This window comes from Peromyscus californicus, unplaced genomic scaffold, assembly GCF_007827085.1.
Source record: "Peromyscus californicus insignis strain IS unplaced genomic scaffold, ASM782708v3 Scaffold_6__1_contigs__length_162567912, whole genome shotgun sequence".
NCBI classification, from domain to species: Eukaryota; Metazoa; Chordata; class Mammalia; order Rodentia; family Cricetidae; genus Peromyscus; species Peromyscus californicus.
Window position 1 is genome coordinate 136066708 of NW_026294584.1, and position 21503 is coordinate 136088210.

General features: G+C 47.6%; 1 protein-coding gene across 13 annotated transcripts in view; it reads right to left on the reverse strand.

The window, feature by feature from the left end:
• Positions 1 to 21503, reverse strand: part of Mical3 (microtubule associated monooxygenase, calponin and LIM domain containing 3) — a 211163-nt gene that overhangs the window by 103317 nt on the left and 86343 nt on the right. For all 13 annotated transcript variants that reach the window (XM_052721450.1, XM_052721448.1, XM_052721446.1 and 10 more), the window contains 9 exons: positions 14075 to 14412; positions 11399 to 11606; positions 9484 to 9600; positions 9006 to 9107; positions 8430 to 8585; positions 7433 to 7533; positions 4842 to 5099; positions 4525 to 4640; positions 1002 to 1128 (listed from right to left, as the gene is read on the reverse strand). In XM_052721450.1, coding sequence (XP_052577410.1) covers positions 1002 to 1128; positions 4525 to 4640; positions 4842 to 5099; positions 7433 to 7533; positions 8430 to 8585; positions 9006 to 9107; positions 9484 to 9600; positions 11399 to 11606; positions 14075 to 14338 — 1449 coding nt within the window. In that variant the 5' untranslated portion in view covers positions 14339 to 14412. The remainder of the gene's footprint in view (positions 1 to 1001; positions 1129 to 4524; positions 4641 to 4841; positions 5100 to 7432; positions 7534 to 8429; positions 8586 to 9005; positions 9108 to 9483; positions 9601 to 11398; positions 11607 to 14074; positions 14413 to 21503) is intronic.

The following is a 21503-nucleotide window of genomic DNA, read 5'->3' on the forward strand; positions in this document are numbered from 1 at the left end:
ACCTGCTGAGTCTCAGGGGATGGCTGGTGAGGCTGTCAGTGTCGTCATGCTTCCCGACTACTGAACCAGTCGGTGCCCTTTGCCCTACTCTGTGTGGCCTGGATTGGGAGGTGGAGGGTGACGTTCTAGGTCTTTTGTTTTTGTCCTTTCTGATCTACAAGTCACTAAAAAAAAACTCTACTTAGCCAGACACAGTGGCTCATGACTGTACCTCCAGCATCTGGGAAGCTGACCCAAGAGGATTATCACAAGTTCAAAGCCAGCCTGGGCTATGTAGTAAGTCTCCCCAACCCCCACCCCAAACTCAAAACAACTGACCAACCAATAAAGAAAAGGAAGGAAAGACTGGCCCTCTGTGCCCTAGCTGCTGAATGTGGTAATGGGAAATAATATCCACTTTCAACAATAGAGATTATCAACTTGGATTAGTGTGTGCTAACAAACATAGCTACACACATTCCTGTTGGAATATATACTGTATAATAACAAGCATATATACTGTATAATATATACTGTATAATAACAAACAGCTATACACATTCCTGTTGGAATATATACTATATAATAACAAGCATATATACTGTATAATATATACTATATAATAACAAACAGCTATACACATTCCTGTTGGAATATATACTATATAATAACAAGCATATATACTGTATAATATATACTGTATAATAACAAACATAGCTATACACATTCCTGTTGGAATATATACTGTATAATAACAAGAATATATACTGTATAATATATACTGTATAATAACAAACATAGCTACATGCATTCCTGTTGGAATATATACTGTATAATAACAAGCATATATACTGTATAATATATACTGCATAATAACAAACATAGCTACATGCATTCCTGTTGGAATATATATTGTATAATAACAAACATAGTTATACACATTCCTATCTGGTCTATTGACCAGAGCTATGAGCATCCAGAACATGGGCCTAGGAGTACGTAACTGACGGGAATGCTCTTACCTGGCTTGGCCGGAGGAAGTTGATGTTAATATTGGGATACCTAGTGACAGGGTCGATGCTATATTGGCTGAAGTTTTTGCTCACGTTCTCAGGGGTGGTCTGAGGCAACAACCTATAAATGCTTTCCCTGCAACGACATAGATACAACAGTGTGCTCACATGCAGTGAGATACAACAGTGTGCTCGCAGCAGTGACAAGCACCAAATTACACGACAAGTTAGCCAACAGTCATCCCTGATGAATCTCGAACCAAATCGATCTCAGCTCTTCCCTCCAGACCAGAACTCAGTGACCCCATGGACCTGGACCAGGGAAAGGCCCGAAAGGAAGAGCAGGGGCAATGCTGGGGGGTGGGGGTGGCAAATGATGTTAACTTAGAAGGCTGTCATGTAGTGTGCCAATATCTACTATGACAGCTAAGAAATTCGAAAGGAACATGGGGCCAGCTTGTGTGGGTTACTGGAATGCACAGTCTGTCTTGTCCCGAGTCCTATCCCCATGGAGTCATCTTTGCTGAACCTTCTCCTCAACAGTAGAATATTTAATCTAAGGATGAAGGACACTTCCAAAACATCCTCTCTGTTAGCATAAAGGTCTGTTTACTCCTCCCTGAGTCTGTCAGTGCTGTGCTTACTTCCCCAAAGGTCACATGCTGGAAATCTGGACCCCAGCATGGTGGTAGTGAGGTGGTAGATGTGGTAGCTCACACCCATAATTCTAGCACATGGGACACTCAGGTAGGAGAATGCTTTGAGTTCAAGGCCAGCTGGGACTACATACTGAGTAATAAGCCAGCCTAGGGTACAGAGGGAGACTCTTATTTCAAAACACAAAACAAAGAAAAAAATAAGCTTTGCCATTATATCCAGATACATGCCTTACATTAAAGATTTAAAATGATAGAATGTGCAGGCTGGTTTTTATGTCAACTTGACACAAGCTAGAGTCATCTAAGAGCAGTGAATCTCAATTAAGAAAATGCTTCTAATTAGATCAGGCTGTAGGCAAGCCTGGAGGACATTTCTTAGTTAGGGATTGATAGGGAGGGCTCACCCCATTGTGGGTGGTGCCACCCTGAGCTGGTGGTTCTGTAAGAAAGCAGGCTGAGCAGACAGAAGAGCAAGCCAGTAGGCAGCCCTCCTTGGCCCTGCATCAGCTCCTGCCCCCAGGTTCCTGCCCTGCTTGAGTTCCTGTCCTGACCTTGATGATGATCAGTGATGTGGAATGTAAGCCAAATAAACCCTTTCCTCCCCAAGATGCACACTGTTTCATCACAACAGTAGTAACCCTAAGACAGAAGTTAGGACCAGGAGTGGGTATTGTTGTGACCTGCCTGACTATGCTAATTTTGGGGGAAGTATGGAAGACTTTGGGACTCTAGACTAGGAAAGCAGCTGAACACTGTAAGCACAGCTGAACAGGCCATCCTAGTAAGAGCTCAGAGGACAACAGTGCATAGAGTAATATGAACTGACTATGGAGGCCCAGCTCAAGGTTTCAGAGGGGAATAACAGTAGCAACTGGGCTAAAAGCCATTCCTGTGATAATTTGGCAAAAAAAAAAAAAAGTGGCTGCTTTTGGCCTAGTCCTAAGAATCTGCCTGAGGCTAAATTGAAGTGTTTTGAACTAATTTACTGGCAAAAAAATTTCAAGATAGCCTCATATTAACTCTGTCACATGGTTATTAGTGACCGTTCTTATGCAGGTCTACAACAAAAGAGAGCAACAGGGCGAAAGAAATAAGAGACGTACAGTTGAGAACACAAGAAAATTTAATGTTGGCACCAAGGCTGGTGCTGAAAGAGATGGAGAGAAGCCTGGTGTGAAGGGGTAGAAAGGGAGTGGTGCCCTCTGGGCAAGGTCCCACCCAGCTAGCCCTGCAGCTAGTGAAAGGAAAAGGCCTAAGGAATTTTCTGTTCCTACAAGTAACAAGTCAAAGCTTATGCAAATGTAATCCAAGGATGGGCCAGGCTCCATCCTAGGTGGGCAGCCAAACTTGGAAATACCCTCAAGTTTAGAGTCACGAGGACACAGGAGTAAAGGTGTTGTGGAATCTTAGTCTTAGGTTAAGAACAGCTGCTGAGGCCAGGCTAAGGTAGGGAGTTCCTGCATGGAGGTCCTGAGGGGCCACTGTGTGAAGCTGTCAAGGTGAAGTCTGCTGTGCTGGAGATCCCAGGATGTTGGAAGTGACAGAACCTTGGAATGTCTACCAGGGAGAGTGGCACAGGGAGAGAAACCAGGCCAAGAGAGAAGTGTGTTGCAGACGAGGACACAGCCTTCTAAACCCTCTGACATCAGATGTGGGGCTACAGGATTTGGAGTTTGCCCTGTGGGGTTCAGTCTTGTTGGGGCCCAGTATTTCCTCATTCTATCAGTTTTGAATGGTAATGTATATTCTATACCACTGTATGTTGAAAGTATGTAATTTGCTTTTTGGTTTTATAGAGGCTTACAATTAAGAGACTGCCTTGAATCTCAGAAGAGACTATGGACTTTTAAAGTGTTAAGACTGTGAGATACTATGGGGATTTCTGAAGTTGGACTAAATGCATTTTGTATTATATTACAATATGGCCACAAGACTATGAGGACTAGGGGCTGAAATGTGGTTTAAATGAGAATGGCCCCCAAAGACTCTTATGCCTGAACATTTGGTCCCCAGTTGGAACTGTTCGGGAAGGACTAGGAGGTGTGGCTTTGTTGGAGGAGGTGTGTTACTGTGAGTGGGCTTAGAGATTTCAAAAGCCCACACCATTCACACTTAGCTCTCTCTCTGTTTCAGGCCTATGGATTAGATGTAAGCTCTCAGCTACTGCTCCAGCACCATGCCTGCCTGCCTGGTGCTATGCTCCCCACCCTGGTCATCATGATAGCCCTCTGAAACTGTAAGCCCCCAAATAAACTTTTTCTTCTATAAGCTGTCTTGGTCATGATGTTTTGTCACAACAAAAGAAAATAATATCAATTATTAGAGAATAATATTTTCATCCAGGAAATCTCACATTTCTGTTTCTCCTGGTCAGGGTAGACAGCAGGTAAATCCTAATATCCCCGCCTCATTTACAATCATCGGCTTCCAAACATTTGACCCCCAGGGGTTCAAGAAATGTTTACAAGCATGTAGGGGTTTTCTTTTCAGCTAGCCACTTCTGATGACCACAGCTAGCATGCTCCCACTGCCACGCTGGCTTACGGAACATGGATGCCAACGTGCTACTCCTGTGCCTTTGCATGTATAATTAATGGGAAGGAGTCAGGACCAGTCACTGGTGCACAAAGACGCGGACACCACATGCCAACAGGAGATGCTGTCTGAGGAGGGGTATGAGAAGAACAGCTTGGGCAGATCACCTTGAAGCGTCTGCGACTTTATAAGACAGAAACCTGCCCTTCTCTACTCGATGAACACATCTTTTAAGAAGAACAAGCAAGCAAGAGGGAGGAAGAAGTCACACTTGGCTGAGGAGTAAGCAGGCCCGCTCCCCAGTCCTGTAGGAGGCACCCAGGACTTCTTGCCATTACCTCTCTGCCAGGACTTCCAAGGGGCTGGTGCCCAGAGACCAGCTTCGTACCATCCAGGCAGAGTCCATAGCAGCCAGAAAGCCCCGGGCTATTCCTGTTCCCATTGGCCAGAAAGGCTGAAAAAGAGATATACACAGAGTTAAAGTAACTCAGCTACTAAAAGAGGGAAATAAACCAGTGACCCGGGGCCCATCATCACCTTTCTCCTCTATGGGGCAATTCTTGTAAGGAGTCTCTGAACACCCAGACTCGTTCATCACCATCTCCTAGTTACCAGGGCCTCTGCCCCTTAGTTCTCTGCCCCTTTCAGTACTCACCTCCAGGAGGCTGTCCCCAACCAGAGCTACTAGTAACTGGTGTCCATTTTGTTCCCGTACCAAGGCTGCATTTTCAGAGGCGTACATACAGGTAAAGTCAAACATGGCCACATCAGGCTGCCCGTAGTGATTGATGGCAAAATCCAGAGAAGGCAGTTGCTGCTGGGTAGAGAAGTCTGCAGCCTCCCGGGCATAGTTCAGCAGGGCCTCCTGGTCCACATTCTCCCGGGAAAGCAACAGCTCCGTGTCTGTGTAGTCCTGTCCAGGGAGAGCACAGGCCGAGATGGAGAAGCCCAAGTGGGGATGTGCAGTGGGTAGTTGCCCAATTGGCCAGCTACAATCCCACAACGAACATCAAACATGACCTTGTCTCTTGGCGTTTTTCTCCCTAAGATGTTTTTACATACCTAAACCAAATCTTTTATATCAATTAAAAAGAACAGAGATGGGGGTGGTGTTGGTTAAGAGTGAATCAGCTTTGCTATCTAAATGGACCTGGCTTTCCTACGCAGCAAAGGTCATCTATCTCAGAGCTGTTACAATTATCAAGTAAAACAGCCACTGTAAACTGAAAAGGCATTTTAAAGTTTCCTACAATCACTTTAATCTGGGTGTCTGATGGCTTTTGGCAGCAAGAAATTCAGATTTATTACACCTAAAGGAAATCTGAAAACTTTAGTGCAAAGAGAAGTGTGGTGTGGAGCAAGAGCAGGTTGCTCCTGGACAACGAGAGGGAACACACTGAGAGAGCTAGAGATTTCTAAATCACACAGAGGATTCTGCAAGGCTCTGTGAAAACCCACCGACAAACAAAAAGGATGGTAGCATCCAAAGGGCTTTCTATGCAGAGAACTGAGACACTCTTCCTCTGCTTTGGAGGTTCCTGTGCACTGAGTCAAGTCTGCTCCCCTAAAGTGGGGTCTGTGGGTTCCAAGTGCCCCCAATGGTACTCAGTTACAGCCGTAAGCTGTCAGAAGCCAAAACACACTCAAGTCAGTCCTGGAAATTCTGTTTGCTCAGTGTTAAGTGGGCACGACGGCTTTAGTATTTAGCAGCATAAACCCCTTACACTACAAAAATAGAGAGGCAAAGTAAATCAGACCTCAGCATTCCAGACTGTTCTTATTCAATTCTAACTGATAACCCAGATCTGCATGGATGGCTGGTGTGAGTCTTAACTCTGTCCTCAGGCATCCCGACTGCAGGACTAACAGCAACAGAAGAGCCCCAGATAATGAACCAGCCAGCTTTATAAAGCATCCAGCCGAACACGCCTTGCTTTTGTTTGGCAGGGAACTCTGTACCAAGAGCTTTGTCTTGCTGTTCCCTACGCACACAGGGCTGCCATGCTGAGATGCAGACACGAGGTTCACGGTGGAAAGGGGACTTTGTGTCGCAAGCACGTGCTTGTCAGCTCGCTCCCCAGTCTGCTATAGATAAAGCGATAGTGTGACTCATTCTGAGGGGCCTGATGTGTTAGCACCCTGCAGACACAAAGAGCTCCCTAAGAGTCAGCTCTGGGACTGGTGGGAACTGCACGGGCTCGGTCAGCACATCTGAGGCTTCTTCTATCCATTCATCGCACGGAGAAAGTGATTCTCACATCCAGATCTACGGGACCAAGTGAGATGACAGCCACGCTCCTTAAGGGACCGGCTAGCCTGTGATTTAGATTTCAGGTCCTCAGCTCAGGGTATATCATACAATTAGTCATCCAGAAAAAGGGCTGAGCTGGAACTGGCTAAGGATAGACACCAGGCCTTTGCTGTTAGTTAGAAAAGAGCCTTAAATATACCCGGATCTTGCCAGGTCAGTGTTCCCTGGACCTCTCGTAACCACGTTTGCAGTAAAACCTGAGTCACTGTCAGGCTACTGTAAACACCAAGTGCTTGCTTCTTGGTTCAACGCTTGCCATTCTGCCCCCTAAAAGAGGACCCACTAATGTGGGCCCTGGTGGTGCAGGCATATAATCTCAGCTACTCAGAGGATGGCTACACTTTCAAGGCTTGCCTGGGCTATGGTGTTATTTCAAGGTCAGCCCGAGCCACACTGTAAGAGCCTGTCTCGAAGGAAATAGTTCTTTGAAACAAAGTCGAGGGACGTAGCTCAGTGGCAGAGTTCTTGCCTAGCATGCACAAGGCCCTCGGTTCAGTCCCCATAGGTGTGGGAGGGTGTATGATCAATGATTGTCATGTATGGAATTCAATATAACTGTAAATCAGGCTAACTAAAGTTAAACTGGCTAGTTATGTAGGATGTGACATCCGACAGTTGCTCTAAAATGGTTGAAGAGCAGGAGAGGGGAGAGAGGACGGAGTTGGGCTTATGGAAACAATCTGGCCATGTTGGTGACTGTTAAAGCTAATCATAATCATGGCCACACAGGCCCATTCTGCCCTCCTCCTGTTTATAGCTTCAATCTTCCTTAATAAAAATATTTTTAAGTTAAACTAATAAATAGCATGGGTTTCCAGATGTGTTCACTGTCATTTTCAGTCCCTTACAGGAAAAACCCATCAGACTAAACTTCTTCTTAGGGATCCTATCAAGCAGTTCAACAGAGATGCTGACGAAAGAAATCCATTGCTCACATGCAGTATCACCCCTTTGTCCAGCAAACTCTGCTTTTTGGCCGTCATGACAAAGTAGTGTGTGTCATCTTTGTAGTAGACGATGTTCTCTAAGTCAATACCTGCAACCAGAAGACAGACGGGTGAGAATTCAGGAAGATGGGACACTATGGAATCCACGAGGCTGGACCTGAGTCTCACAGAAAGCGCTGAAGAGCACCAGGCAGGAAAGCTGTCTAGGCTCAGATCCTCACTTCCTGCACAGTGCATGGAAATCGCGAGGCTGGCTTTCTTTTGTGCAGCCCTATAACCCACTCAGTATCCTAGGTTATCCTAAAAACAATAACCAACAGTAAACAGAACATGAAAATGGGAAAAGTAAAGCAGAGGCTGGCCAAACTACAAGAGGGGATGGGTTATGTACCAGGTAAAACCTCTTTGATAATCACCAAGGAAGCTGGAGGCTCTGCCTAGATTTCTAACAGGATAGACACCTAAATGTAGAGAGAGAAATACTAAATTTTTTTATTCAGTTAACCTGAAAGACACATGGAATGGAAGGAAATCAAGCTCTAGAAATCAGAATGAAGATACTTTTTTGTTTCACTGCAGCAGCATATCTAATTCAACCCATCAGACAACAGTCACACACAATCCCATTCCTGTCCAGCAATGGTTGCTGGTGAGCTCAGATGACCTCAGAGAAGGCCACAGTGATAGCAAAGGTCATGATGTCAACAAAACCAGCCAGTGGGAAGCCTGCTCACCCAGCAGAGAGCCTGGCTTGTAGGGTGGGGGAAGGAGCTGGGATGAGATGGCAGAAGGCAGAACCAACAAAAACACATCCCAGAGCAGCCTGGTAACTGTGCTGAGGACTGACCCATGAAAGCCGCAGTGTGGAAACATGCTAAGGACACAGGATGGGAGGGGCAGAGGAACAGAGGACAAAGGACACAGAAGTGACATCAGTGGCCACCCACACCAACAACCTCTGGGCTCTGCAGGCCCTGACACCAACCTGTGGCTTCTCTCAGCTCCTGGAAAAATTTTTGGTTGAATATAAAAGCCACACCACTGATCTCCTCTACTTTGGCCTCTGCGGTTGTGTTTCGGTTAATGAAATTTGCCGTAATGGCAATGGCTAGCTTGCCACGAAATTCTTTCCGACGAAATCCTAGAGCGAAAGAGAGCAGGGATAAGGACTTCAAATGAGAGAATATTGGGGGGCCAGAATTAGGGAAAGTGGGTTGCTCACCTAACAGGGATGGAACTCAAGAAGAACTCAAGAAGGAAGTCCCCTCCCACATCACGGACAATGTGAAATCCATCTGACCAGATTACCTGCTCAGTACTAAAGGTTACCCTTAAAATGGAGGGGTGCTGTGTGCCTGGCATATTCATGCCTAGACTAAGAGCTGTGGTACCAATACTTCTAAACACAGCTTGTCTCTCAGTGATCTGTGGGAAATACCCCTTGTAGGCACTGACTGGGGAGCACACATGCAAATTCTTAGGGCTGTGGTCTCTGGGGACAGGTCAGCCTCCAATCTGTGATAGATAAGCCAGGCAAGAGAGAACAGGCCAAAGCCAGTACCTTCCAGGGTGTTCCTCCGCCCATCCCCACCAATGATCACTTCAAATTCGTATTCTGATACAGGATGAGTTTTGGGGTGCACCAATGCTCTCCATCCTATCCCTGTGGACCACAAGCAAAATGAAGGTCACAACCTAGAGGAAGTCACACCCAGACACACAGATCACACGGCGTCCCAATTCAAAGCACTACATGTAATAGAATAAGGGGCCAGCCTTGCACGGAAAGTTTTGACAAGAGCTCACAAAGACGCTTTCTTTACCTTTGCATTTCCTATAATACAAAGGCCTGCCACGCCTAACACCATGTCAAAGGCCTCTTGGGCAAGCCAAAAGTCCTCAAAAGCCCAGGCTGCATGAACAAAGCCCCTTTAGTCAGTGCTGAAAACCACCTGCAAGGCCTTCTGGTTCCTCCCATGATCTCATCTGTTCTCACCCACTCAGGGCCCTCACGCCTTCCTCTGTCCAGTCCGACTCACGTTCATTCTCTTGGTCCTCGGGAGGCTGAACAAGTCCTTGGAATTCCACATTCACATGGATTTCAATGCCTAAGATCAAAGCTACTTTCAAGAGGATTAGCTGGAGCTGACGGATACCTAGAAGAACACAAAGATTTTGATGGCAAGGGGACAGGAAGGGGACAGCCTTGTGGTGCCTACCCTCAGGCTCCCATCCATCCATGTCTGCTTAGGTTCCCAAAGGCTGTCTCAGCAGAGACATGTCTCAGAAGTTCTCTTTCTTTCTCCATGTTGTAAAGGTAACATTAAACAGTGGAAGAAACATTCTGGATATACTAGGCCACCCCACTTCTGGAGCCAGGTATTCCAAATAACCTAACATGATGACAGAGGGTCCACTGAGAGCCACTGTTTCAGCAGCATCCACAGTCTTCCAAGGCACCCACTACTGCCAGCACAGGAGAGGCGAACCCACAGGTAAGATGCCATAGCACGTCTTCCAATCTAAGCCTCTGCTGGCCTCATGTGCTCCTACCAGATACACCAAAGAAACCACAACCCCATCCTGTCTCTTATCGTTTCCCACCACCAGTGACGTACAGGTGTGGAAACTGAGGTCCAAAAGGACTGAATCCTGCTCATTATCACGGTAATAAACATATCTGATGAATCCTACTAGATCTGGCATTGATGAGAGGTTACAATGAGGCAGAAATCCTGTCCCTGGTCAAGATGCCTCTGCCCTAAAATAAATCTGGCCACAGATAAGGACCACAAATCCAATCAGTCAACGACCCTTGGTCCTCTCTTAAGGTCAAATTTACCTGCAGCCTGTGACTAATGAGCTATGAGCACGCACAAATCCCCTGGTAAGTCCAATTGGTTACTCTCCTCAGCTGACCATATCCTCGCCCTTCTGAGTCACACTCCCGAAGACTCACTGAGGCCTGTGCTAGCACACACTCTATTTCTGCAGACAACTGTGGGTTCCAAGATGCTTTACAAATTACAGCCTGGCAGATGGGCTGAGCACCTCCTCTTGCCAGTGGAATGTGGCAGCCGCCAGCTAGTGTTGGATAAATTGGTATAACCACTTCAAACAGTGAAAGCTCTAATGGCTGAATATTTTCAGGTCACAGATGGAGGAGCTCAGAACAAATGCTCCTTACTAACATCTCCCTAGACTAATTAATGACAGTAAAAAGACTTCTCCATCTTATGATGCAGACACTGTTCCGAACTGGTTTCAGATACGCCACTTCGTGAAAACAAGAGCATCTTGAGACAAATACAAGGCTCTGACTTCATTAATCACCAGAACACAGACTCTCACTGCAGACTTGGCATTTGTGTCCAAGCTATGACTCTTACTTCTTTGTGTGTGGTTTCCCACGTCTGTGCCCCATGGCACTGTTCTCCTGCGTTAGTAGAGGGTATACAAGATCACAACACAGAACCTAAGCCAGTGTACTCTTTCACTGAACTAAGATTGACCAGAAGGTTGAAATTCAAACTGTCCACCTATTTCCAATGCCTACCCTTCCTCCTCCACTGCACATACTATGGGTACTTAGCAAGAGTCCCAAGATCCAACAAAGGGTCTGTGTGTGTGTGTGTGTGTGTGTGTGTGTGTGTGTGTGTGTGTATTCAGAGTTTCTCTGTGTGTATCCCTGGCTGTCCCAGAACTCACTCAGTAGACAAACTCAGAGATCTGTCTGCCTCTGCCTCCTGAGTGCACCACCATGCCTGGTCCCGAACTAAGAATCTTCAAGCGAAACTCTAACTCTTTTTTGCACAAGAGACCCACTTGAGGTTAGAAGCCTAGATTCTAGAACACTGGTGGCAGGTGCACATCCTGGCTGAGGAGGAAGTCCTCAGGTCACCTACCTGTCTCTGTCCACTGAACAAGGGAGCAGGAATAGTTGGTGGTACTCACTGATATGGTCGATGGCTCCAGCACAGAACTTGCCGTAGAATTTCTTGGCACCCAGCCCTCGAAGATCGTGTATGGTGAAGGGCCAGAGATGCAAGACATTGTTCCTGGAGAAGGCATCTCGCTTCTCAATAACAACTACCTTGGCTCCCAACAAGGACAAGTCGATGGCTGTGCGGAGACCACAGGGGCCAGCTCCAATGATGAGACACTGGAAAACACAGGTGTTCTCAGGGCAGAGGCCACACCTCCCAAAACACACTTCCTATAACTGTCCCCCTAGTGCCATACTCCAGGACCAAGACACCTGAAGCCTGCCTAGAACAGCAGAGCCCTTGCAGTGGCCTAGAGAAAAAGCTCATGATGGCCGTGCACAGAGAAGAAGAAAACCCTGCCATGTCTACCTGGAGCAGCCTGGAGGACTCAAGATCAGCAAGACTTAACAAACTCAACAAACAGTATGAAAATCGCATCTCATCTTTCATCAAAACAGGACCCTTAGGAAGTTCTTAAGTCACAGGCAGACTGCTGTCCAAATGTAAGATGATTAGCTACATTCAGGCAATCAAGTCTGGTTCTACCATGCAAATGCCTCCCAGGAGGCAACTTTCAAGACCCAAAGGTTCATGTATGGAAGAATTTGCTTTTTTGTTTTTGAATATTTGTTTGTTTATTTTATGTGTGGATGTGTGAGCCTGAGTGCATGTATGTGAGCCTGAGTGCATGCATGTGAACCTGAGTGCATGTATGTGAGTCTGAGTGCATGTATGTGAACCTGAATATATGTGTGTAAGCCTGAGTGTATGTATGTATGTAAGTCTGAGTATATGTGAGCCTGAGTGTATGTGTGTGAGCTTGAGTGTATGTGTGTACACCATCTGTTGAATTCCTTCAGCAGAGGTCAGAAGAGGCATTGGATGTCCTGGAACTGGAGTTTTGTTTTGTCTTGTTTTAAAATATATTTATTTTTGTCCGTCTGTATGTATATGCATTGCAGGTGCCCAAGGAGGCCAGAAGGTGTCAGATCTCCTAGAGCTAGAGTTACGACTGTGAGGCACCCAGTATGGGTGCTGGGATCCCAACTCCAGTCCTCTGCAAGAACAGCCAGTGCTCTTAACTGCTGAGCCCTCTCTCCAGCCCCTGATGTGAGGTTTAAAGTCATTTCTAGACTGAAAGCTCAGGGAAATGCTCTTGCTAAGCTCCCTGGGGCAGGACAAACACTGACCTTAAGCAGCCTGTGCTTTATCCTCAGAAGGAAGATACACAATGCTTTGACTCTGTATACTTTTTCTTCATTTTTTGTGCTCTCTCTCTCTCACTCAGTGTGTGTGTGAGAGAGATTTTTTTGGGGGGGGTAGAAGAGGGGATGCTGAGTAGTCTACCTGTGAGCGCCCCTTAGGCCCCTCCTTTTATTTTAAATTGAAGTCTAGTAGTCACTCATAAGAATCGTGCCTTCAAATCTTCAAACTTCTCCACGGGACGGGTCTCTAGGTGTCCCACAGGATAAATTAAAAGTCACAAAAAGCCGAAATAACAGCCCAGAAGCTGCTGGACATTTGTTTACTAACTTTTCCTAAACTTCTCACAGGAGTTCTTCTCATACCTATCCCGACTCGGGTTGAGTGCACACTTCTCACTCTTACAACCACTCAGGTGAGTGCACACTTCTCACTCTTACTCCCACTCAGGTGAATGCACACTTCTCACTCTTACTCCCACTCAGGAGAGTGCACACTTCTCACTCTTACTCCCACTCAGGAGAGTGCACACTTCTCACTCTTACTCCCACTCAGGTGAGTGCACACTTCTCACTCTTGCTCCCACTCAGGCGAATGCACACTTCTCACTCTTACTCCCACTCAGGAGAGTGCACACTTCTCACTCTTACTCCCACTCAGGAGTGCACACTTCTTACTCTTACTCCCACTCAGGAGAGTGCACACTTCTTACTCTTACTCCCACTCAGGAGAGTGCACACTTCTTACTCTTACTCCCACTCAGGTGAGTGCACACTTCTCACTCTTGCTCCCACTCAGGTGAGTGCACACTTCTCACTCTTACTCCCACTCAGGTGAATGCACACTTCTCACTCTTACTCCCACTCAGGTGAGTGCAGATCTCAGGTTTCAATCCAAGCCAATTTTGCGGAAACTCTATTTTTCCACACCGTGAAGACACCAATAGAAATACTTCCATTCACAAGGTCCTTGTTTGTGAACTACAGTCGACCTTCAGACTATGGATGGGAAGAAGTCTGACACTTGTGACAAATCCTTACCAGGTACTGAACATGGAAAGATGACTCTGGAAAAGATGCCAGGCCAACACCCATGAAGTCCCATTCAGAGAGTATACTCACATGGGCCTGGCTATGTAGACCTGCATCTGCATCCTCCTAACAGTGTGAGGTTGGGGGGGGGGGAGCTTCAGCAAAATAGAAACTTTCTATCCACCTGCTCTCAAGCTTTGAATGTTCAATAAGAGAATACATGAAATACTCTCGGGGTCTGGTGAGGGGAGTGTCAAACGAACACAGGAAACCAAGTTTCGACCAAGTTTAACCCCTTCAGCTGGGCTGAGGCCTTGCTCGTCCCCTGCCCTCCGCTCCTCAAGTCCTCCTGGAAGCCAGCTGAAGTCCCTGTGTTGGTGACCCCATGTCCTAGGAACAGCCAGGGTTACCTTTGTGTTGGTGCACGCTTTTCCCTTCTTGTAGTCTTTGTGACTGCCCCGCTTGTCCAGTTTGGCCCAGAGGGCTTTGGCCTTCCAGTAGTTGAGCTTGGACTTGAGCTTGGGGTAGAAGGAGCGGTAGTCTTTGGGCTTCAGTTCCAGGTGGTCACAGAGCTCCTGGAAGGCCCTGAGAGTTCCCTTGCAGGTCGTGGCCTGGACAAACCGGTCAAAGAGGACATGAGCTTGGTTCGTTGTCTCCTGCTTCCTCTCCTCCATGCTCCCCTGCTCTTGGCACAACCCCCGAGGGGCAGTGGAATGGCTGCTGATCCACTCGGCACTGTCACCTTAATCTAACGAGAAACAAGGAAGCCAAAGAAAACAGTTAGCATCTCTGTGTTTATGAGGTCTCCCCGGAGACATGCTCCTTCCCAAAGGCGGACACCACCACTCACGTCCTTGACAGACGTGCACTGAAAACACTCCAGGCATCACACAGGGTGCTGGGGAGCTGACAGTCTGGTAGGCAGCATGAGCACAGAGACATATTACAATGGCCTATTCAGGGACTGCTGAGGCTTTCAGCTAGGCAAGGAGGGCAGGCAGGACTGGGCAGGGAGGTCACTCCAGCTGTCCTGTGAGGGTCAAGAGTGAGTCCCAGTTTTCTGATGGAGGCCACTAGGAATCTGGGAAACTACAGCAAGCCAAAAGATTAAAACCATAAGCACTCCTCTGTGTGGCTGGCTGATGAGCTCACTGTCTTGAGCCCACTAAGTGGAAGTACTAATATGACTAACTTTGAAGTTTACTGAGTGGCTGAGGAGGGAGGCCAGGTTTAGGAGCCACTGGCATATGGAAGGAATGGAAATATTTAAGCAGAGGGCATGCAATGGGACAGCCAATGAGCAAGAAGGACCCAGGACTCTGCACAAGACCTGAGCTATGCTGGTCTGACCGAGGCCATCAGGAAGACGCCCTGTTCAAAGACGACTGCAAGAATCAGTACAGAGAAGGCTGAAGAAAGCCAAAGGATTGTGTCAGAGGTGGCTAAGAAGCAGAGGACAGACACATCAGAATCACAAAGCTTTCCACTGCACATGGTACATGCGGGGTGGGTTTACAGCCACCACATTTCCAAATTCATATTTTAGAATAACGATGTTATCCATACCAGAATATCAGAAATGGCCACCACTAGTCTCCCCGCACGTGTGCAGACAAACCTTTGACCAGGTGGGAAACAGCAACCTTACATACGTCTGCACACACTCCTGCCCCAATGGCTTTTCTGCCGTGTTTTATTGGAACTACTATCCAGAGACAAAGAACAAAGAGTGCACAGGAGGTCCCTGCATCCCAGCCCAGAGCCTGCACTGGCTGCTGCGTGACCCTCGGGAAGTCAGTCTTCCTCCCGTGGCTATGAGCTCCCATTTCGGAAAGTGAGGAGGAAGGACTGATGACCCGCCACCTCTTGGAGCCCTGAAGTCCTCTGAGTCTAATGCTAGGACAGCTCTGGCTACAGTTAGAACATCTCACTCATCATCAGCTGCCTCCGGGATAAAGGAGACTGGGTGGAGCTTTGCTATGAAGAGGCTTTACTCTGGGATGAGGTGACAGGAGGAACTGTGGAGATGCACTGCATTTACTACGGAGGGGCAAGGAGCGGCCCTTTATCCAATGAATGGACTCACGCTGGTGGGAGCCCCCAGGCATGCTGGTGGGAACCCCCACGCTGTTGGTGCTGATGGAACCAATTCTCAGAGACAGACCCCGGATTCTATGACAGGGATGACCCTGAGACTGAGTGAAACTGTTTCTTTGGACAAATCACCAGGCAACAGAATGCTTAGGGAAGCGGGGGACATTCCGCTTTTCTACACATCCTGCTAAAGCTTCGTGGGATTAAATCAAAACCCCTGTGACGCGTCTTGGGTTCCGTAGGAGGGGGTGGGAAGTACAGGGACCGGCGTTTCCCCTCCTGCTTCCCAGGAGAGAGGACAAGCCCAAGACTGTAAGACGGTGATTCTTACCACACACACTGGCTTGGCTTCTTACCACAAAACTGTGATGTACTCAGCAGCCCTCCTGGCTCTGGATACTACAAGCCACACTGCTAATGAGCATGGCCTGTGTAAGAGTATGGGATTTAAAAAAAAGAAGAATGCATTATCTAGGGGTGTGGCTCAGGGCAGAGCAGTAACATGTCAAAGGCTCTGGGCTCCATCCTTAGCACCACAAATGAAGAAGAAACACAAAAACAAATAAAATAAATGCTGGAATTAATTGGAACCATCCTCTGGTCTCCCCTAAATAACGGTTTATTTTAGGTCATGGCAGTAAAAAAACATTTTGAAGGTCATAAAAAGAGTCCATTCTTTTCTTACAAGCCCAGACTTAGAAAAGGTAGTCAGTCAAAAAAACAACTTGTAAGAGCGGAAAAATCCAGACATCTTTATGACGAGGCGGAAGAAAGGGTGGCAAGGAACAGCAACTGACCGTAACCAGGCTTCAGAGGGCGGGCAGTGCCCTGCCCCTTCCAAGCCCAACCCCCACACCCTACCTGGGTTCGCAAACACCTGACACTACTGGAGTTACAGGGTAACATTCCCCAAGTTTGGAGCACACCTGGCCGGATTACCCGTGCCAAGAAGGAACATGGTTTTTCTGTTCCTAACTGGCAACCACTGACTACCTCTCGCCAGAATGCAATGCACTCAGAACCGTATAGTTCGTGCTGAATCCAGCATATTCAAGATTCCACACTACATATTTCTTCTTTTTATTTATTTTATTTTATTTTATTTTATTTTGAGGCAGGATCTCACTGTGTAGCTCTGGCTGTCCTGGAACTCACTGTGTAGACCAGGCTGGCCTCAAACACACATTGATCCGACTGCCTCTGCCTCCCGAGTGCTGGGATTAAAGGTGTGGACCCCCACACCCGGCTCACATCACACTTCTCAAGCCTTTCCCAGCTGTAGCACTGCCCTGTGCCCATACTTTCCCTCGACGATCATCTTGGATATGACTCTCCAAAGAACAGCTCTAGCCACCCGAGCTGACATCCCCTTGCTTGGGTACTGCCTACTCTGAAGTAAACTCTCCCTTCCCCAGAGCTGCTGAGCACCACGGGGCATTTCCACATCAAATTCCATCATGGCTGACCACTTTCATCTACAACATCCCAGTGCCTATTTGAGTGTAAATGCTAACCTAATGCACAGTCTCAGCCCAGTTCCCCAGCGGGCGCAGTGTTTGCTCTGCAGGCAAGCATTAGGTGCCCTGGCTAAGGGATCATGACCTGCCGGGCACTAATGACACCGTCTAAACAGAAGTAGGCTGGTTCTCAGAACAGTGCAACAGGCACCCGGGGTAAGACTACCCGAGACAGAGTCCCTTGGGCTGCCTCCCCTTTCGCCTCTGTGAGCCAGGCGAGCAGAGCGGGAAGACGGCCCAGGGCGGCTAGCACTGTTCAGCCCATCTCTATACCTATGCTGTGCTGCACCGGGACTGATCAGCCCATCTCTACACCTATGTTGTGCTGCACCGGGACTGGACAGCCCATCTCTACACCTATGCTGTGCTGCACCGGGACTGGACAGCCCATCTCTACACCTATGCTGTGCTGCACCGGGACTGTCCAGTCCATCTCTACACCTATGCTGTGCTGCACAGGGACTGTCCAGCCCATCTCTACACCTATGCTGTGCTGCACCGGGACTGTCCAGTCCATCTCTACACCTATGCTGTGCTGCACAGGGACTGGACAGCCCATCTCTACACCTATGCTGTGCTGCACCGGGACTGTCCAGCCCGTCTCTACACCTATGCTGTGCTGTACCAGGACTGATCAGCCCATGTCTACACCTATGCTGTGCTGCACTGGGACTGTCCAGCCCATCTCTACACCTATGCTGTGCTGCACCAGGACTGATCAGCCCATGTCTACACCTATGCTGTGCTGCACTGGGACTGTCCAGCCCATCTCTACACCTATGCTGTGCTGTACCAGGACTGTCCAATCCATCTCTACACCTATGCTGTGCTGCACCAGGACTGCCTCACTCCCCAGGGCACTTGCCCCGCGCACTGTGACTCACACTGAAAATGGCCAGGAAGAATGGCAGAAGGGCCCATCCTGTCAGGCGTCACTTCCCCTGTTCTGAAGGTCAAAGCTGCATCATAGTCTTCCTGGCTTCTCCTCACCCAGTGTGCCACCCTTCCAAGCATTCTGGGAAAATCAACACTCATAATCACAGGAACCTAGAGACCAGGAAACCTGGCCAGAAAGTGCCGGCGCTCCTGGGGATGGAAAGGCCAAGGTACGGCAGACAGCAGCAAGGGAAGTGAGGGGCCTGAGGAAGAGGAAACAGCCAGGCCAGGTTTTCAGGTTTCCAGAGATCTGTGTGGGTCTGCCAGCCGACAACACCCTGTTTTTGTCTCAGGGCAGCTGACTGTTGACTCAGCCCTTTACACATTCCTGGGCTGTGGAGGAGAGAGCTGGGGAGACAGGCCTGGAAGAGCACAGGGAACAGCCTTGTGCCTTTCATTCATGACAGGAACGGCTGCCCTGACTCCCAGCTCTTAGAACAGATGGTGGAGGAGGGGAATGATTTATAAAAATAGGAAAAGGAAGAAAACCAGAAGTATAAGAAAATAGAGGCCCACCTCATACACCTATACCAGCAGGTATACAATTCTTGAACCCAAAGGCCATCTAGGAAGCGCTCCTTGCCCTGGCCCACTCTGTGGGCACTAACACATCCCAACAGATCTTGGGAGTAGGTGAACAGGGACGCTTGCCTTGGAACACTGTTAGGAGGAAACGCAGATGAAATACATTTCTGATTATTGAGCATCTCTGTGATTTGCCCCTGAAACAGCACCCAAATCACCAGGGTGGCTGCATTCTCAAATGGCCTTCCTGCAGCTGAGTGGCTGGGCTGCTAGCGTACAGATAGGCACCAAAGCTCTAGCCTCACGGGCAGCCAGAGGCCTGACTCAAAGACCTCTGGGTTGGGTCCCTGTCTCCTGTGACTGTTCTCAGCTACTCAGTCACAGCTCTTAGGTAAAGCTTCGGTTCTAAGGAAGCAAGCCAAAATTCAATAGTATGGAGGTTCTTCAAAGAATCAGAAACAGAACTATTTTATGATGCAACGACCTCAACTCTAGATGTATATCTGAAAGAGAGAGAGAGAGAGAGAGAGAGAGAGAGAGAGAGAGAGAGAGAGAGAGAGAAAGAAAAGCAAGATCCTCAAGATCTGTATACTCTTACCTTCGGCTGTATCATTCACAATGGATAAAACATGGGGGTAAACCAAATATCCATCAACAGGTGACTAGATAAAGAAATTGTATGTAGGTGTATATATACAATACACAATTAAATCCCAGCACTTGGGAGATAGAGGCAGGAGGGTTAGGAGTTCAAAGTGAGGCTCAGCTATATAAGGAGTTCAAGGCCAGCCTGGTCTGGGCTACAGTCAGACCCTTCTTGTAACCATGACATGATCAAAGGCAAATCCTCCATGATTCCACTTAAGTTAGCTATTTAGGATAGTGAAAATCAGAGACAGGAAGTAGAATAGTGGCTGCGAGGCCTACAGGGAAGGGAAACAGGAAGTTACAGAAGAGGGCAGGGAAACAGGAAGTTACAGAAGAGGGGAGGGAAACAGGAAGTTACAGAAGAGGGGAGGGGAACAGGGAGTTACAGAGACGGATGGTATGGGAGTTGTGTGGATTTGGCTAGACTGACTGGCCAGAGAACTCCAGTGCTGGGGTTGCAGCTGCAAACCACTGTGGCCTGCTTTGACATGGTGGGCTCTGAGGATCGGAACCCAGGTCCCCGTGCCTGCAAGGCAAACACGTCACTGCTTGCTTGTTTTGAGATACTGTCTGGTTTAGCTCAGGCTGATCTCAAACTCACTATGTACCCAAGGCTGGTCTTTAACTCCTGATCATCCGGCCTCCGTCTTCCGGTATTGGGATTACAAGTGTGTGTCACCAGACCTGGCTTGTAGCTCTGTAATAATTCCTGAAATCAGGAAACATGATTCCCCGAGGGTTTTCTTCTTTCAAATATTGTTTTAAGATATTCAGGGCCCCTAGAAATTTGGTAAGAATTTTAGTATTTTGCTTGTATTTGGATAATGCTGACATCTTAAATTTTTGAACACAAGAATGTGGAATGTATTCTCGCTTATGTTTACTCTCTTTCAGTAATATTTTGGGGGTTTTGTTGTATATAGCATTCATTTTCTTGATTAATTCTCAAGTTATTTCATTCTTTTTTTAAAGATTTATTTATTTATTATGTATACAGTGTTCTGCCTGCACAACAGAAGAGGATACCAGATCTCATTACAGATGGTTGTGAGCCACCATGTGGTTCCTGGGAATTGAACTCAGGACCTCTGGAGGAACAGCCTGTGCTCTTAACCTCTGAGCCATCTCTCCAGCCCCAAGTATTTCATTCTTCTTGAAACTACTGCAAATAGAACTGTTTTGTAATTTCCTCAGATCATTCCCTGTGGGGCACAGAGATGCAGTTGACCAGTGCAGGCTAGGCTGACTTTCCTGAGTCCTTCATTAATTAGTTCTCATGGGATTTGTGGATGGAATCTCTGGGGTTTCCGAAGCGGAAGATCCTCTTACCTACCAACAGCGATGATGTCACCTTTTCAGTGTGGGCACCTTTTGTTGCCAAACTGATCTGGCTAACTTCTAACATTCCACTAAACAGAAGCAGTGGAGGTGGCAGCTGAGCCTGGATCCTGACGTTAGCAGCAAAAGCTTTCAGTCTTCACTACCGAGCACTGTGTGTACTGTGTCCTCACTAGTGAACACTGTGTGTACTGTGTCCTCACTAGTGAGCATGGTGTGTACTGTGTCCTCACTAGTGAGCACGGTGTGTACTGTGTCCTCACTAGTGAGCATGGTGTGTACTGTGTCCTCACTAGTGAGCACGGTGTGTATTGTGTCTTCTCTAATGAGTACGGTGTTTACTATATCTTCTCTAGTGAGCGCGGTGTGTACTGTGTCCTCACTAGTGAGCACGGTGTGTATTGTGTCTTCTCTAATGAGTACGGTGTTTACTATATCTTCTCTAGTGAGCGTGGCGTGTACTGTCCTCACTAGTGAGCATGGTGTGTACTGTGTCCTCACTAGTGAGCATGGTGTGTACTGTGTCCTCACTAGTGAGCATGGTGAGCAATTGTTCCTGTGTCTTCTCTATTGAGCATGGTATACACTGTAAGTTTTTCCACATAAGTCTTCTTTGAAGTTGAGGTAGGTTTTGTTCCTAGTTAGTTGTTTTCATAGAGATGCCAACTCCACACCTATTTGTTTCTGCATGTGTTCTACGATCTTCTCTGTCTTTCCATGTTGCTTAGCATCAAACTCACATCCGACTCACATCCGACAGAACTGTGAAGAAACATGGACT